The 17,565-nt window shown below is 54.1% G+C and overlaps 8 protein-coding genes across 8 annotated transcripts; 6 read left to right on the top strand and 2 right to left on the bottom strand.

Moving 5' to 3' along the window:
* Window positions 1–364: 364 nt before the first annotated feature.
* On the top strand, window positions 365–1,858 carry BAUCODRAFT_146014 (uncharacterized protein; the record flags this gene model as incomplete). The annotated part of the gene is made up of 1 exon (XM_007675885.1): window positions 365–1,858. The coding sequence occupies one exon, from the start codon at window positions 365–367 to the stop codon at window positions 1,856–1,858; it is 1,494 nt and encodes a 497-aa protein (XP_007674075.1).
* A 357-nt stretch (window positions 1,859–2,215) lies between these two features.
* Window positions 2,216–3,022, bottom strand: BAUCODRAFT_146013 (uncharacterized protein; the record flags this gene model as incomplete). Its single annotated transcript, XM_007675884.1, has 1 exon — window positions 2,216–3,022. One exon carries the CDS (start codon window positions 3,020–3,022, stop codon window positions 2,216–2,218), a length of 807 nt encoding a protein of 268 aa, XP_007674074.1.
* Window positions 3,023–3,540: 518 nt separating this feature from the next.
* BAUCODRAFT_388564 (uncharacterized protein) lies at window positions 3,541–4,239 on the top strand. The gene is made up of 2 exons (XM_007675883.1): window positions 3,541–4,037; window positions 4,092–4,239. Exon 1 carries the CDS (start codon window positions 3,687–3,689, stop codon window positions 3,882–3,884), a length of 198 nt encoding a protein of 65 aa, XP_007674073.1. The 5' UTR covers window positions 3,541–3,686; the 3' UTR covers window positions 3,885–4,037; window positions 4,092–4,239.
* BAUCODRAFT_31308 (uncharacterized protein) lies at window positions 4,223–5,694 on the bottom strand. The gene is made up of 2 exons (XM_007675364.1): window positions 4,352–5,694; window positions 4,223–4,279 (listed from the first exon to the last, which is right to left on the bottom strand). The coding sequence occupies exon 1, from the start codon at window positions 5,395–5,397 to the stop codon at window positions 4,612–4,614; it is 786 nt and encodes a 261-aa protein (XP_007673554.1). The 5' UTR covers window positions 5,398–5,694; the 3' UTR covers window positions 4,223–4,279; window positions 4,352–4,611.
* A 200-nt stretch (window positions 5,695–5,894) lies between these two features.
* Window positions 5,895–8,410, top strand: BAUCODRAFT_573282 (uncharacterized protein; the record flags this gene model as incomplete). The annotated part of the gene is made up of 3 exons (XM_007675882.1): window positions 5,895–5,968; window positions 6,028–7,040; window positions 7,096–8,410. 3 exons carry the CDS (start codon window positions 5,895–5,897, stop codon window positions 8,091–8,093), a joined length of 2,085 nt encoding a protein of 694 aa, XP_007674072.1. The 3' UTR covers window positions 8,094–8,410.
* Window positions 8,411–9,542: 1,132 nt separating this feature from the next.
* Window positions 9,543–11,982, top strand: BAUCODRAFT_65863 (glycoside hydrolase family 55 protein; the record flags this gene model as incomplete). Its single annotated transcript, XM_007675584.1, has 3 exons — window positions 9,543–10,004; window positions 10,059–10,349; window positions 10,423–11,982. 3 exons carry the CDS (start codon window positions 9,543–9,545, stop codon window positions 11,980–11,982), a joined length of 2,313 nt encoding a protein of 770 aa, XP_007673774.1.
* BAUCODRAFT_31302 (uncharacterized protein) lies at window positions 11,954–12,569 on the top strand. The gene has a single exon (XM_007675363.1). It carries the CDS (start codon window positions 12,052–12,054, stop codon window positions 12,256–12,258), a length of 207 nt encoding a protein of 68 aa, XP_007673553.1. The 5' UTR covers window positions 11,954–12,051; the 3' UTR covers window positions 12,259–12,569.
* Window positions 12,570–13,083: 514 nt separating this feature from the next.
* Window positions 13,084–16,016, top strand: BAUCODRAFT_22318 (uncharacterized protein; the record flags this gene model as incomplete). Its single annotated transcript, XM_007675259.1, has 2 exons — window positions 13,084–13,786; window positions 13,846–16,016. The coding sequence occupies 2 exons, from the start codon at window positions 13,084–13,086 to the stop codon at window positions 16,014–16,016; spliced, it is 2,874 nt and encodes a 957-aa protein (XP_007673449.1).
* Window positions 16,017–17,565: the final 1,549 nt, after the last annotated feature.

Below are 17,565 nucleotides of genomic sequence, written 5' to 3'. Positions count from 1 at the left end.
AGCCGTCACTGCCATTGAGGAGCCACAGACTCTTACCATACCCTAACCGCTCGTTCGTCGTGACAAACGACCTGCGGTGTCTGATTGTTAGGTCACCATGCTTGCTGGCCAGGCAGCATTGGCACCACTGCGGGCTGTACGCGGCGATATACGTACCTAGGTAGGTAGGCACGCGGTAGGACCTTCCCCGCATGCAGCTCCGGCAACATGGCTTTGGTCTCGTTGTGCACTTGAACGGCGACGGTAGGTCTCTTATTTTCCTCCTTCGCGATTACTTTCTGTCAAACCAAGAGGTACTTGATCTGTTGCACAAACGCAGTCCCATCGACGCATCTCAAACCCCTGCTCATACTCTCTCGCCATCATGGTATCGCAGAAGAAGACATTGAATGATGTCAAGAACAAGAAGCTTTTACCGCACAAAGGCTTGATCAATGGCGAATGGGTCGACTCGGCTTCTGGAAAGTCGACCTTCGATGTGGTCGACCCAGCAACACTGGACAAGCTCGCCACTCTCCCGGAGATGGACAAGCAGGATACGGCGACAGCCATTGATGCTGCCCATGAAGCCTTCAAGACATGGAAGAAGACGACTGCACGCCAGCGCGCGAGGATGCTGAGGAAGTGGTCTGACCTCTGCCACGAGAATGCCGACGATCTCGCTTTGATCATGACGCTTGAGAACGGCAAGACGTTGACAGAGGCTAAGGGCGAGGTTGTGTATGGCGCCAGTTTCCTTGAGTGGTTCGCAACCCAAGCCGAGATGACGCATGGTGAGGTCGTGCCGCCCGCAAACCTGAACCAGCGCATCGTCACTTTCAAGCAACCCGTAGGCGTGGCGGCCTGCCTGGCACCTTGGAACTTCCCAGTTGCCATGATCACGCGTAAATGTGGCGCTGCGCTTGCGGCAGGTTGTACGACTGTGTGGAAGCCTGCTGGTGAGACACCACTCTCTGCTCTGGCCCAGGCTGTGCTCGCCGAGGAAGCCGGCTTTCCCAAAGGCAGCATCAACGTCATTACATCACTCACTACTGTCGCGGAGGTGGGCGAGGAGCTTTGCCGAAACCCAAAGGTTCACAAGCTGTCTTTCACAGGCAGTACGCGTGTGGGCAAGCTGCTCATGCAACAATGTGCGCCGACTCTGAAAAAGCTGAGTCTCGAGCTCGGTGGCAACAGTCCGTTCATTGTCTTCGATGATGCGAAGATAAGCACTGCGCTAGACGCTGTCATTCTGGCAAAGTTTCGCAACTCCGGCCAGACTTGCGTCACGGCAAATCGTATCTTCGTCCAGAGTGGAATCTACGACGAGTTTGCGATGCAGCTGACGGAACGCATCAAGTCGCTCAAAGTTGGTGCTGGAACGGAGGATGGCGTGTTCGTTGGTCCGTTGACTCATGAGCGTGCAGTCGAGAAAGCAATGAACCATATTGAAGACGCCAAGAAGCACGGTGGTCAGGTGATGTATGGTGGCAAGCCGATGGAAGGAATGGGATCCGGCTACTTCTTGCAGCCGACGCTCATTACCGGCATGACCACGGAGATGCTGACTACCCGAGAGGAGACCTTCGCGCCGGTATTAGGGCTCTACAAGTTCGAGAAAGAGGAAGAGGTGATCGAGTTGGCCAACGATTGCGATGTCGGTCTTGGCAGCTTCGTAATCACTGAAAATATGGCTCGCAGCTGGCGAGTGGCGGAAGCGCTGGAGGTAGGTATGGTGGGTATTAATCTGGGTATGCTGAGTGCATGCGAGTCGCCGTTCGGTGGTGTCAAGGGAAGTGGCTTTGGGAGGGAGGGTGGCACGCAGGGAATCCATGAGTATTTGATTACAAAGTCAATGTTGATCAACGTAGCGAATTAAAGAGTGGTTGTACCGGCCAGCGAACATCCACCCTCCTCAGGTGTATGAAGTATGTAGTAATGTTGGTCCGGAGGAGCGAATAGTGGCGCTGATTCTCATCCTTTCCTTGATCTCCTCGTCACGGCCTAGAAGTGCTTTGCTAGCAGTAGATGGCCTGGTAAGACATTGGTTGCCGCCGTTGTCCACGCGTGCGGCATGGCATTGCACGGTCGGTGTCACTCGAAGGTCCAGAAGGGCGTGTCAATTGCGCTCAGAGTCGGACGAAGGACCACTCCCGTCTACCGCATCTGGCCTACTCTCGGCCAGGATGTAGTGTATGTCATGCTCGAGGGAAGATGAAAGATTATGATAGCATCCTCACTCTTTCGCCTTCCCTCTTCTGGTCTTCTTCGGCTTCGCGTCCTCCGAGTCGCTGCCAGCTTCCTTCTTCGCTTTACTGGGCGCATCGGGCACTTTATTCACAGTATCCTGCAGCCAGTCTCTGAACGTCTCTCCCTCCAATATAGCTTTCTTCATGTGCTGCACGAGAATCTTTTTCCCCGATTTGCTCCCTCCGCCGCCACCGCCGGCGGCTCTGGCTTGCTCCGCTGAGGCTGAAATAAGATCGATCATGAACAGCTCCAACGCGCGACTAACGACGTGGGGCGTCACCTGCGCTACTTTGCCGACATCTTCATCTGCTTGCATTATGCGCTTTATCCTTGCGACCGGAAACGAGGTTCTTAGTTCCACACCTCGGGTCGGGTTGCTTGAGGTTGGTTGATGTTGATGCTGCGGTTCTGCCTTTATGCTCTGTGTTGGTCCTTTCCGTGGCCTCTTACTCGTGGGAGCGTCAGGCATATATTCGTCTTCCTTCATTACGCTTTGCTTCGATCGCCGTCCTACCGCGGCCGCCATACCCGATTGCTGGTGATGAATGTGGTACTGTTCCGGCTGTTGCGGTATTGAAGTAGGCGGCGCGTGGCCGAGAGGCCCACCGAAGCCACCGCCACCGAAGGCACCTCCGAACCTGTCCTGAGGATAGTGTTGGCCGAACGCACTCCCAAACTGTGGTATGGGTATACCAGTATACTCCGTGGTTTGTGGCTTTAACCCAGAGAGGTCAGGCGATTGTGGAGCATACGATGACAGATCTGGCGATTGAGGTCTGTAGCTCGAGTCCATCCCCAAGAAGATTTGTGATGAGTACAACGGGATTCTGAGCGTGGTATGTTACACCGTCGCCGGTCACCCTTGGGGTGGGCGGCTGCCCGTCACTGTGGACAGACGCAAACAAACCGTGGTTCGCGGCTTCCTCAAGCTGCGCCTGCCCCTCACTTCGATCTCGAAGCGCGACTTAACGCGATAAGGTGGAAGTCACGTGGTGATAAGCGAATTCCGGCCTGGCTGAAGATGATGAGCTGTGGAAGCGATTTAGGCGGGGGAGCAGCGGAAGGTCACTTTATGCGCAAAGCAGTCCTGCTGTTTTTCGCTGCGTACTAGATCTGGTTAGTCCCGACACTATCGCGGACCGAGAGAGCATTCACAATTTCTGAACGACCATCTTCCTACGCTCTGCTTCCTTATCATTGCTAAACGTCCGGTCCACGTCTACTTGCACGTACGGACGCGCGTGATCGAGATCGATGATATCGCGTCGTCTAATTGTCCAACTCGTCAGGGTTAAAGCATGCGTAACGATAGGCTAGTGAATCGCGCCATTTCAAAGCTCAAGCCATTCCAGAAGACCAGGCGATTTATGGAGTTTCATCTTCTCACCCAGCTCGCCGGAGCAATATGGCAGAGCAGGCCCCCATAACGTTTGACACAGACGGACATCTACGATACAATGCACGTTCGAAGTCAGACTTCTTGTCTGCACACCAGGTCAAGCAACTCTACCTGGCAAGCTCGATTCACTCCACCTGCCGCATCGAGGTGTTGCAATCGAGTGTATCAAGCTTCGGCTAAAGGCGCACGAAGAGTCTCGGTCTCGCGCTGGACTGTCATAGCCACTTGTCGTTGGACGAAAGCGTCTCGAGAGTGAAGGCGAGAACTCTAGGATTGCTGCGCCGCGCTACTCGTCACGTCACAGTGCAGATCGTGTGTGACGTAGCCACACTGCTGGGAGGCGCACATAAGCTCAGATTTCTACCACGGTGGTGGTAAATACCGGCTCTATTCATGGGATCAAGTATTCGTAAGCCATATATCAACTTTACTGATAGGATGCCTCTCGATAACAAGGATCAAGGCGCGGAAGGGGCCGCGAAGGGTGTAACCTCCACCGTATGCGCTGAACGTGATAAGGCTCGAGGAACAGTGATAGACTGACAGTGCGCGAACAGCTCGGCAATGCAGCCGGCGGCGTCTCGCGTACGGTGGGCGGCGGTCTTGGTGCTCTAGGTCGTGGTCTGGGTGACACTGTCAACAACACCACCGGTGCGCAGTCGCAGTACCTAGCTGTCAGTTACCGTGGAGTGAACGCTAATGGAACCACCCCCTTCCACGTAGGAACGAAACAGGCCGGTGATGGACTGAAATCCGTGACCGACGGCATCGAGGATGCAGGCAACCAAGCAGGCAAGGGCGTGGAGGACGCAGGGAAGTGGAAGAAATGAGCCATGAAAGCATAACTGCGTCGGTTCAGGCTGGCCTTTGAATAAGATACTGACGATGCGCAAATGGCCTGGAAAAGAGGACTTCCAGAATAAGTGACTACTCGGTAGATACCAAGAGATGACGTGTAAATGTAGTCCACTCATTCACCGCATTCACTTGACCTTTTTCGTGCTTTCGTCTACTCTCCGTTTCTGATCGCTATCTCTCAATATGGGTGCACTCTGCCGAACGAAGAGCGCATTGTTTGAAATCCGCTGATACGCTTCCCATAGGATCCAGAGCGGTATCCACACCCAGAGAGTGTTGAAGAAGAACAGATAAACCCATAGGTACATGAAATTGGTGGTGTTAAGATTCGGATTTCCTGCAAGCCATTCCGGCGCGAAAGTCATGAAGCCGCCATAAAGCTCTCCGGTGGCGAGCACGACCATCCAGAACCAGGAGTCGGGGCGCTGTGTCCGTAAAGAATTACAGATCCACAACGCCATTGGTCCAGCAATGAAAACAGTCAGGAGCTCGAGGCTGATGACTGTAAGATCACTGCCGCCCCATCTCCGGTCCGCTTTGGCGTACTCCCTCCACAGTGCGCTGAATGGTGAGGAGCCGTAGTCTGCGCCGTATATGCGGTCGGCACGCCCAAGGAAGTACACATTGGGTGGCAGGTAGGGGGACACGAACGGTTTATTTGGCTGCCAGAGACCGGAGGTGTTCGTAGTGTATGAGAAGAAGCAGTTCCACAAGTAGCTGGCTTCGAGTATGAGATGGATGAGCGCGTCAAAAGCGTGCCAGACGAATAGGATGCGGATCTTTGTGCCTGCGGTCTTCGGCAAAAGGCTCACGGAAGCACCGTACGCTGCTGCCAGGATTGCCACTGTTGAGAGTAGTGACAGTACGGTGGTGGCGCTGATTATCTGCGGTGTCTCTGTCCGGCCGTCCATGATGGTGGTTATAAGTTCGTCTGTCCAACTACTACTGTACGATCATTGGCCGCGTGAACAATAAGGTAATCACCACTCAGCGAACTGCGCGCTGTTGTGGCTTTACATGTGATTTTGCGACAAAACACGCACACGCTCCCCCAGGAGTACGCGCTTATCCAGCTCGTGGCGAATCTGAAGTGGCACAGCCTCGCTCGATAAGCGATGAGATCGTGAACAAAAAGGAAAACGAAAACGAAAACGAAGACCAAGAAGCCACACACAACTCGAGCTACTACTCTCATCGCAAGGTATTCTGACAGCGAGCGTCAGTGTCGGTCTGATCGCCCGGCGCGTGGTTTTCTGGAGCCGACCGTGGAGCCTCGGCTTCACCAGAGCACGACTTCACCCGATCTGTAACAGGTTGCTTGCAGACGCTCATTTATCTGAGACCACCATGTTGGTATAACGTGTCTAGGTAATCTGTATTGGTGTCCGACATTGTCCTCGATAACGGCATGTCCGCCAACCGCTTGCTAGGCACCCTACTGCGTTCCCTGCAGAGCTACTCTGAACAGCAAGATACCCCAAGGTATATGTCGAACATCTGATCATTTGCGTCGCGGTAAGGCTGACGAGACCGTTCTACAGGCTACTCGGAACTGCGTCCTCACTACTGACGACTTTGAATAATCCTCTCAATGTCACACTACTAACAAGCCAGCTTCTCTCGTCGCCGGCAGTATGGGCAGACCCACAAGGACTCCGAACCTGCACGCAATGCTTGAGCGCATTTCACTCTGCAGCACAGACACTGACCCGGCACGAGAGAGCGCTGCGTGAACAGGGTACCCCTCCTAGGTCTTCTGAGCCGCTGGAGGCCACACTGTCCAAGGACGACTGGATTCGAGCTGTCGTTAGCGGAGCAGACGAGCATTCACCACGATGGAGGCATCTAATTGTTATTGGTGGCCTTCTACTGGGCTTTGACGCCGTCGAGGACGCCACCCTGCCACGCAGCGCAAGGCGTACGCTCGAGCATGGATTGATCGTTGCTGTAAATGCAGCCTTAGAGGACATGACGCAGGATGACGAGCTCGGTCAGCAGACTCTGACGATGGTTCTGAACCATTGCTTCCCAATCATAGCGGATTATGAAAAATCAACACTGGATTACGACAGGTTACTACCCGTACTCATGCGCTCAACCTTCCACGCCAGTGAAGGGCTGCGCTCTGCCTACTTTCTCGGCACGGTGGATGCAGATGTCATGGCTGTATCACAGACTCAGTTCGGGTGGCGGGAACGCTCGCCATCGTTTCAACGAATCCAGACGGCCTTAAGGAGTCCGCTTGTTGCGTCACTGGGTCCGCTGTCTAGACTAATTGGTCACGTGGTGGAGCACATCCGAGAGTCATGGCTTCTTACAGCCGTGCTTGATGATCTTGAAGGGTTTGCCAGGACGTTGTACATGCAGTGGCGGCATATCAAGCTCTCGGAGATCGATCCCTCGGAAGAGCATGTTTACCTGGATACGGAGACGTTAAGCACAACAACGCCAGCTTTGTGGAGATTACTTAAGTCTATCTTATTCGCAACGGTCATCATCATGCGCAGCATACTCAGCCGAGGACTAAGTGAGAATCCTTTTGGAGGAGTTACAAGTCAGCCCTGCTTACCTTCACTACTGCTATGCACTTTGACTAACAGCACTGGTAGTGGCACCCAAAGTCGCGGCACAGGCGCTGCACGTCCTCCGCTATACGTACTTCATCACATCACGACAAAGCTCCGCGACATTCCCTCAATACGTCTTTGTGCAGTTGACGGCCATCGACATCCTGGCCGCATATCCGCGCGAAGCATTGACTTTTGTACAAACAATCAAGCCGGCGGAGTTGGGACGAGTCCCAGCTCATCCGGTTGACCGTTCGCTGGACTTATTCTTCCTTGGCGTAGCCGAGCATTTCACCCTACTGATACCTCAGCATGTAGCCGAGGAGGTTTTTGTCGCCTCTGCGGCACCATATCTCACCTCAGGCGGCAACAACAACCTACTTCCGATCTTTGAAGCCGCACACAGCTTAATGCTCGCCACGTTTTCAGCACCCCAGAACCTTGATATTACGGTCAAGGGGCTGCCATCCTATATGAGCACCCTATTCGCGGTGTTTCCTCACAACTTGTCGACGCGCCAGTTTCGATTTGCCTTCAAGATGCTTATGCAACTGGCAACACCACCATCTCAACTCGCGGCAATGCAGCCGATGCTGGTGACAGTGATGCTCGAGCTGCTACATGAGCGAGCATTGCATGCCTCAACCATGCCGCTTCCTCAACAGCGTCTTGTCCACGATGCGAAGGCTCCGTCTGACGCAACAGCTGACCTTTCCGAGCAAGCTGTATTCATACTTGCCATTGTCGACGCACTGCCGCAATTGCCCCTAGACTTGCTTGACGAGTGGTTACCCTTAGCTGCAGTGCTCGTCAATAGAGTGGTGGAGCCTTCAATGAGAATGCGCTGCAGGGAGCATTACTGGCAGGTCCTCATCAGCGGCGAGATGGACGCTGACCGATCGCAACTTTGTGCTGCATGGTGGAATACAGCCGGAGGGCGGGAAGCAGTTCTTAACGAGGATGAAACATCCAGCCAATCGATCCTCGAGATGAGTGGAGCTTTACCAGACACCAGCAGCAAACAAGCGAGCAAGCTATGAGCGTCCCGGCCGAAGACAGCAGGAACTATATGCGAACATGATTCATCCGTCCTGTCTCCGCACTGTACTCCTCCTCTACAGGCTGTTGACATCTACAAACTAAAGCGGCTCCCACAGCCAACATATGCTTGGCTGAATTACCTGCATAACGAAGAGGTCGCTGGCAGTGGCTTGCGATGCCGACGGGTGTGTTTCATCTCCTGGAATACGCTCTCAACACACTCGGTTTCACGATTTAACCATTAACAGTCTCGACCAGCCGCGCTCTTCAGCCGCTTCGTCACTAGTGCTAACAAAGTGACTGCCCCAAAGGGAAGGAGCGTACTGAACCGAGGACGGGACGACGGGCTGTTTCCCGCCTCCAACCCCGCAGTGTGGCCCCAGCTCAACTTGCATGTGGCTGCGAGTATGACTTCGTCATTCTCACTTTTTGTGTTGATCTCCGCAGTTACCAGCCCTTTAGGAAGACGGCACGCTTGCAACATGCTGCACGCCTGCATGAGCAATGCAGACAGCCTCCTCTATTGCGGTCATCGACCACGGTCGATCATGACTTTCTTTACCTGAAGCTCTTTTTCATTGATCGCGATTCGCTGCGGTTCGCCGCTTCGGTGGTGGGGTGCCTGGCTAAGCATGCACATCAGACGTAGTTCTAAGGGCAACGATACCAGTCTACAAAGTATATCGAAAACGTGCCGAGGGCATGTCGAACATGGTTGGTCTGTGGTCTTACTACTGCTCGCCATGCTGTTATGGCTATATACGTAAGTAGTCCATGATCCTTCTCACCACTGCAGTCTTTCGCTTTCTCTCTTCACCTCTCTACTTCCTTGTAACAACCTCGAGACACTCAGAATGCGGTGCACGTTGCTTGCACCATTGCTGGCCGTCGTTGGCGGTGCAGTTGCTCAACATGGCCATTTCCGCATTCCAGAAGTGGAAGGATATGTACACTCCATGCTGTCCCAGTTCCAGCCGTAAGCAGCTATTCTATCGCCCAACTAGGGCTCAAAGCTTACAGCGTTCAGGTATACACGATACCAAGGTCCAAGTCGAACACCTTATCAAAGCCCTCTTACACCAACGACGAGCTCTGTGGCATCCTCGACCACTGCGACCACAGAAACCTCCACGGGAACCACGGTTACCACGGGGAGCACGCTTACGACGGAGAGCACGATTGCCACGGCAAGCACGAGTACTACGGGAAGCACGGTTACAACGGGAAGCACGGTTACGATGGGGAGCACGATTACAACGGGAAGCACAATTGGCACGGCAAGCACGGTTACCACGAATACCACGAGAACCATAGGAAGCACGATTACTACGTTCACTACGGTCACTGCGAATGCCACGAGAACTGCGGGAAGCACGATTACTACGATCACTACGGTTACCGCGAATACCACGAGAACTACGGGGACCACGAACACTACCGGAAGCACGATGACCACGGGAACTACAGGAACTACTGGAACCTGCGACTACTGGCTCGCCGACATAAAGCACCAGGGCATTGCCGCTTTCAACCCGAGCCCAGATACTTATCAAGTATTCAGGAATGTCAAAGACTTTGGTGCGGTAGGAGACGGAGTTACGGATGACACTGCAGCCATCAACAATGCCATTTCCAGTGGTGGCAGGCTTAGTCCGGCCCAGGGCGGCGCCACGACCGTGACTCCAGCGATCGTGTACTTCCCACCTGGTGTTTACGCCATCAGCGCGAGCATCATCGATTACTACTACACCCAGCTCATTGGCAACCCCAATTGCTTGCCTACTATCCGTGCACTGCCCAACTTTGCAGGCGGACTTGGCATGATTGACGGCGACCAGTACGTGGCAGGTGGTAACCTTGGATTTGGTTCAACCAATGTGTTCTGGAGACAGATCCGTAACTTCATAATTGTTAGACGAAACCGGTGACAGTAATAAAGAGCTTGACTGACAACGCTGGTGTAGGACATGACGCTTGTCCCAGCCTCTAGTGCAATCACTGGAATACACTGGCCGACTGCACAGGCAACCAGCATACAAAATGTGGTCTTCCAGATGAGTACTGCCACTGGCACACAGCACCAGGGTATCTTCATTGAGAGCGGCAGCGGCGGCTTCATGAATGACCTCATCTTTAACGGTGGCCTCAATGGTGCGGTCTTCGGCAACCAGCAGTTTACCATGCGCAACCTCACCTTCAACAACGCCGTAACGGCTATAGATCAGATCTGGGACTGGGGCTGGACTTACAAAAGCGTACGCGAGTTCCTAACCATGAACCTAAGTCTCTGATTGAAGCAACGCTGACGGTCACGGTTCGTACTTTTAGATCAGCATCAACAACTGCAGCATTGGCCTCAATATGGCGTCGGGCGGTTCGACGGCCCAGAGCGTAGGCAGTGTAACATTCATCGATTCACAGATCTCGAACACCGTGACAGGCATCCTAACAGCGCATGGTCCAGCCTCTCAACCACCTGCTGCTGGCTCGTTGATCCTGGAGAACGTTGTTTTCAGCAACGTTGAATACGCCGTTGCTGGAGCCAACAACGCCACAAACTTGGCCGGCGGAAGCTTCACAGTCGCTGCCTGGGGTGAGGGTCACCAGTACACGCCGACCGGTCCTACCAACTTCCAAGGACCCATCACGCCCAATGCCCGACCTGCATCGCTATTGCAACCTGGCGGTAAGTACTACGAGCGTTCAAAGCCGCAATACCAGCAGTACGGCGTCTCGAGCTTTCTTTCCGCACGCGATGCAGGTGCGACCGGAAACGGACGCACGGATGACACCGCTGCACTGCAGGCTGCCATCGTCTCTGCAAGGACTCAAAACAAGATCTTGTTTGTCGACCAAGGCGACTATCTTGTTTCATCTACGATATATATACCGGCCGGATCTCGTATCGTTGGCGAGTCGTACAGCGTCATCCTGTCATCCGGAGCCTTCTTCAACAATATTAACTCTCCGCAACCCGTTGTGAGGATTGGTAACTCCGGCGAGAGCGGCTCGATCGAGTGGAGCGACATGATTGTCAGTACGCAAGGCCAGCAACAAGGTGCTATCCTTTTCGAATACAACCTTAATTCTCCATCAAGCTCGCCATCGGGTATTTGGGACGTCCACTCTCGGGTAGGTGGCTTTGCCGGCTCGAACCTGCAGCTCGCCCAATGTCCGACAACGCCAAACACTACCGTCACTTCGGCAAACCTCAACCAGCAGTGCATTGCTGCATTCATGACGATGCATCTCACCCAGTCATCTTCGGGACTCTACCTCGAGAACGTCTGGTTGTGGGTCGCAGATCACGACGTCGAAGACCCGCAGCAGCGCCAAATCACCATCTACGCTGGCCGTGGTTTGCTCGACCAAAGCACTGCGGGCACGTTCTGGCTTGTCGGCACGGCTGTTGAGCATCACACCTTGTACCAGTACCAGTTCGCCAACACCCAGAACGTTTTCGCGGGCCAGATTCAGACCGAAACTCCCTACTACCAGCCCAACCCATCCGCTCCGATCCCATGGCCATATCAGGCACAGTACAGCGACCCACAGTTCCCCACTGCCACGGTCACTGCTGATGGTCTGGTGATTCCGGACGCTGATGCGTGGGGTCTCCGCATTGTCGGCTCATCCACCATTCTCGTCTACGGCGCCGGTCTTTACAGCTTCTTCAACAATTACTCTACGACTTGCTCGAACCAAGGCAATGGCGAACAATGTCAATACCGTATCTTTGAGGTGTTGAACAGCACTGGGATCAGTGTTTACAATCTGAATACCGTGGGTACGCATGAGATGATCGAGCAGGACGGCACAAATCTGGCGTACTACGGAGACAATCTAGATGGGTTTGTCGATACCGTGGCCTTGTACAGGAGCGGGTAAGACTTAGTTTAAATCAATGAGTTATGTAACCACCAAAAGTATGCTTGTGATGAAGCAGCATATGCCACTATGGCAACCCATGTTACAGCGAACTTTCCGCAGCATCACAGAGTGGCCCGTCCTGCTGGTCGACTTATCGCAAGTCTTCTCGCCCTCGGTCGGCCTGGCAGCGCGTTTATTCAAACTATGCACACGCGTAAAGGCAAAGCTTGGTCGGATTCAGCCACGTCTTCCCTTACCAGGTCCATGAGTGCTTCGTTCGGCTACCCATGGTAGAACTTGGTTCCTCCCTTAGGAATTGTAGCTGACAGCAGGTGATCATACATCTCTGACCACTTGAACTGCGTCAATGTTAGCTGCAAATGGCAAGAAGCCCGAGATCTGAGCGCAAATGTGTGCAGTCGCAGAGGGTTACTCAGTGATGTCTTTCCTTCATGCCACTTTGTTCACGCTCTTGTGCCAAAAATAGACTCAGCATGACGTGCGTTCAGCGTTTGGGCCTCTAGACGTTCTCCTGCATATCGGGAGATCGGAGTGTTAAAAAGCATGCGGGAGTGCTAATACAACTAACTCATACCGTGAGACGTGCTGTGGTGTTCATGCAGAGGTCCCATACATATTGGAAGAGCAGGGTTTACCGCCGCCCCTTCCAACAGGCTGCGCCTACTGTCGAGCAGAGAAAAGCTTCGAAGCGACACGCGACCGCCGAAACGCCCATCAAATTGCGTCACCCGCTAAGGTAGCACTGACCCGCCGCGATACTTCGCGCTGAACCTCACTACACCGTCACGGCACACGCGACAACAGTCGCGTCATATAGTCGAGCACATCAATACTCAACAGCAGCACTCCGGCCGAGCGCGCAGCACCGGCAGTCACCCAACCATCCCATCGAGCCCTTAGCGCCATCACCGCTCCGACTCGGCCCGGCATTGTATCACCGCGCGCATCAGCAGCACCAGTGCATCACGTTTGCGCGCACATCGACATCGCGCGTGCCTTCCTCGTCGGGCGGAAACCGTCGATGGGCCCACCGAGGCGGTAGGCAGCAGTGCGCAACGTGCCTCCCACCGCCTGTGACGGCGCATAGGACGTGGGAGGATGGCACTGTCGCAGTCGTCACTGCAGCAAGAGCGCAAGCGCGTCAAAGTGTATGAGCTAAAGAATAACGACTGGTACGACCGTGGCACCGGCTTCTGTTCGGGACAGATCTTTCAGACGCCGACGTCGACGCAAGACAATCCTGACGGCCGCATTATTGTGGTGAGCGAGGATGAGCCGGATCGAGTACTGCTGGAGACGCATATTACCAAGGACGATGGCTACCAAAAGCAGCAGGACACTCTCATCGTTTGGACTGAAACCAATGGCGTTGATATGGCGCTCAGTTTCCAGGAGGCGGAAGGTTGCGCTGGCATATGGGACTTCGTCAGCGACATTCAACAGCGGTTGTCCACGCTGGCGCCGGATGACGGTCTCTCCGATGACCTGCCAGACCCTGTCCATGCAGTGATCCTTCCACAGCCCGAGCTTGGCAGGCTGGACGAAGTTGACAACGCAATTAGAGGTGCGTCTACTTCACCGGCTGGCCGGGACGCACTGGTCAAGTTCGTCATGAGCCCGGAGCAGATGTATATATTAAAACTTGCGCCACTGGTGGAAGAGGCAGAACGGCGGGAGTCGGTCTCTGATCTGCATCGCTTGTGCAACATCGTGAAGCATCTGATTCTGCTCAACGACACGTCGATCATCGAGTTCGTGGTTACGGATCAAGCAATTATGGGCGTCGTTGGCGCACTAGAGTGTAAGTTAGACGTTGCGCTTTCCTGTTCGCTGGTGTACATGCTAACTTCACGCTTCCAGACGATCCAGACTTTCCGTCACATCGCGCCAATCACCGGCAATATCTCTCCGACTCGTCCAAATTCAAAGAAGTCGTACCTATCGCGCATCCCGAGATACGCAAGAAGATCCATTACACGTATCGCTTGTTGTACCTCAAGGACGTTGTACTTGCACGGATACTGGACGACCCAACGTTCAGCGTTCTCAACAGTCTCATATTTTTCCACCAAGTCGATATTGTCAATCACCTTCAGGCGAATCAGTCGTTCTTGGACGACCTTTTCAACATCTTTGCTGACAGTTCAGATGAGTTCAGACTGAGCAAGCGGAAGGAAGCTGTACTGTTTATACAGAATTGCTGCGCCGTCAGTAAGAACATACAAGCACAGAGTCGGGCGCAGCTGTATCAGAACTTCATACATCACGGACTCTTCGCGGTCATCACTTTCGCATTACGGCATCACGATGCTGCAGTGAGAGTGGCCGGCACGGACATCTTAGTAGCTCTGATTGACCACGACCCGCACATGGTCCGCAACCACATATTCAACTCCATGAAGGAGAAGGTGACACCACTCACCGACACTCTCATTGAGCTGCTACTGGTGGAGGTAGACTTGGGCGTGAAAAGCCAAATGGCGGATGCGATCAAGATTCTACTGGATCCGACGAGCACAAACGGCTTGGAGATGATGCGCGCCGGTCAAGCTAACAGCGAGATCATGGCGAAGCGAGGAGGGGCGATGAACGGTGTGGGTGGCAACGGACCGCAAGTTTCGCCACAGACTGAGGCCTTCATCGAGAAGTTCTACAAGGAATCCGCCCTGAGGTTGTTCAAGCCGCTAAAGGACCTCGAATTCAGACCTACAGTGAGGGACTTGAGCGTGCAGGAGACGAGCTTGATGACGCATCTGGTGGAGGTGCTGAGCTTCTTCGTGCGACAACATACGTACCGCAGTAAGCTCTTCATCTTGAGCGAGAATCTGCATGCGCGGATCGCGCAACTGCTGGGCTGTTCGCACAAGTACATGAAGCTCACGGCGCTGAAGTGGTTTCGGACATGCGTCGGTTTGAACGATGAGTTTCACAATCGCCAATTGATCCAGCATCGCCTCTTCGAACCGATACTGGGCATTGTGTACGAGACGATGCCAAGAAACAATCTGCTCAACTCAGCGTGTCTGGAAATCTTCGAGTACATCAGGCAGGGAAGCGGTATCAAGCAGCTGATAGTGCACTTAGTAGAGCAGTACCGGACTCGTTTGATGGAGATCACTTACGTCAATACCTTCAATGCGCTGGTACAGAAATATGATGCGATGCAAGAAGCGATGCAACAGGGTTACGTGCCTTCTTCCAACGGCACCGAAGACGTGAGCTACAGTCAGGAAGGTACGCCTGCTCAGATGGTGAACGGGCAGCGATTTGCAGGTCTCAAGGAGATGGACAATGATGAAGAAGCTTACTTCAACGCTGAAGATGACGCGGAGGACGACGAGGTTCTGGGTCTCCCTACTGCGGCGAAGGCCGGCTTGCCAAACGGAGCTAGTCCAGTGCGGCCGCTTGTGGACTACCCTGACGACGAAGACGAAGGTATGTACGGCCTGGATCCAACAGACATGCTTGCTTCAAGTCCGGACCGGGATATGCAGGTCGCGAAGAAGGACAAGGGCAGTAGCTCCTCGGATACTGATGTTGGGCTCGACGCGATGGAGACGGAGCCCACGAACGAAGAACAGACGAGCCCGGATACACACGAACGCGGCCGGGATAGAAGGCCGGTGCCAATCGAGGGCTCACCGGGCCGGCAGCATAGTCCGCCCGAACCTGTCCCAATGAAGCGGAGACGGGAAGATGATGACGAGGATGTGCTGGGTACCTTGATGGGTGGCACGAAACGCAGGAACTCGTCCGCTTCTATTACAAGCCAGTCGCGGAATCTTCAGCTTGATGGCACTCCGGACGCGCATGCATCCCCTGTCCGATTGGGAGCGCAGGCGGATGACCTGCCTCCAGCGCGAGGACCCATGCCAAGTCAGACGCTGAAACGAAAGGGCAGTTTGAGGTCCAAGAATGAGAGCGGCGCGGGACGGTTCGCGATCAAGCATGTCAGCATTGCCGCGGCGAAGCATGATGCTGGGGCGACGGAGAACGGCAACGGTGCGGGAGGCGATGGAGGCAACGGCTAGAGGGCGAAGCTGAGCTTTAAACGTAGCCTCGGGCGCTTACCTCTGCGGACGTCTCGCCCGCATCCATCGATCGGTGGATTAACTTTCGACGCCGTCGACAGCGCAGTTGACAGTACCGTCGCAGAGACTGTGGAAGCGCACAAACTTGACCACCATGCTATGATTAAGAAGAAGTCAAGTCTTGATCGGCTACGAGGGCTCTTCTCTCCTCCGCGCAACAAGGCAGCGAGAAAGCATGACGAGGGCAAAAGGCATATTTGAGCATCCTGCTGGACGTATCGACGGCCATCGCCCGACATTCACAACCACCGCCATGCCAAGAAAGGGACGCCTCGCTTTCTGATGGCGCCCGTTATTGGCCCTGTGCTGAGCGTACCTCAGCCAGCAGGAGACCGGAAAGGTATTATTGTAAGAAAAGTGTAGCATAAGATATCCTTGCTATCAACAATAGGAGGCATACAGCTTGCTGAAGCTGCTTTGCTCATGACCGCAGAACGCACCTGTTCGCTGCCCATGTCTGAAAGTCACAGCTTGTTGAAGGTCTGCTGTGATCAAGCATAGCCCCTGAACTCTCACAGCGCCGTGCTCCTGTGTATTGACTGTCAAGTCGCTCCTGACGCCTATAGTTGACAGCGCCGGGGCGCTTATTTTCTGACCATGTCCCTTACTATTGCGGCGGTGCAGGTGCCTTCACATGCTTGATGCGTTTTCCTGTGCAGATATTACACGTGTCGCAATGGATTTACAACCCATGGGCGTATAAGCGCGAGATAAGGCACGCGATAGGGGGAGTGTGGAATGGCAGCCTGCAGCAAATAAGCTGCATATGGCAGGTCGCACTACATGAACACGAACCTTGCATGCTATATTCCTGACCTTTCGCCGGCCAGGTCACCCGACTTGGCAGTCACACCTGGTAGCAGTACCCAAATGGGTAGATTTGAGCTAGAAGAGCGGAGGGAGGACGACAGGACGAACCTTGAAGCAGAGAGGGTTCCGCCCACTGGGGTTCCGGACACGGTAAAGTTACCATGCCGCACCCTATGTTGATTCCGCCAAGCTTAAACATGATCTCGGACGCTTATCATTCGTTGAGTCTTGGTGGCGTGGACACATCACCGAAACGGTAGCAAGCATCATGAGTCGTGTCCATGGAATTTTAGGAGACTCACCGGCCAACATTCATTCACCTTACCTGCAGCGTCGGGCTAGAGCTTGGACGCGGACGAAACCCTCTCTCACACATCGCATCAACAATTCCGAGGTGACGAGTCGCAGATCATGCTTGGCGGGTACTGGCAGCCTGCAGGGCAGAGTGCTACGCAACCATGGACACGGATGAAGCTTCCATTCTCCTGCGGCAGGCTATTTTTGTATATGTTCAGGCTACGTTCGACTCATCTCAAAGAAAGCAGATCGAGGACAGTCTTATCCCAGCCTTCTCGTTCGTTGGGCTCGGCCAGCCAGTGAATTGCACAATAATGCGAGAGATATTGAAACAGACGCCGGTGATGGAAATGGAGCGGAGGGCCATCGGCGGCCACAGAGG

This window comes from Baudoinia panamericana (assembly GCF_000338955.1).
Source record: "Baudoinia panamericana UAMH 10762 unplaced genomic scaffold BAUCOscaffold_3, whole genome shotgun sequence".
NCBI lineage: Eukaryota > Fungi > Ascomycota > Dothideomycetes > Mycosphaerellales > Teratosphaeriaceae > Baudoinia > Baudoinia panamericana.
This window is presented reverse-complemented; position numbering and strand designations above follow the sequence as displayed.

Coding starts and splice junctions, on each gene's coding strand:
- BAUCODRAFT_31302 (XM_007675363.1), top strand. CDS start 12,052: ATGGCAACCCATGTTACAGCGAACTTTCCGCAGCATCACAGAGTGGCC.
- BAUCODRAFT_31308 (XM_007675364.1), bottom strand. CDS start 5,397: ATGGACGGCCGGACAGAGACACCGCAGATAATCAGCGCCACCACCGTA.
- BAUCODRAFT_388564 (XM_007675883.1), top strand. CDS start 3,687: ATGCACGTTCGAAGTCAGACTTCTTGTCTGCACACCAGGTCAAGCAAC.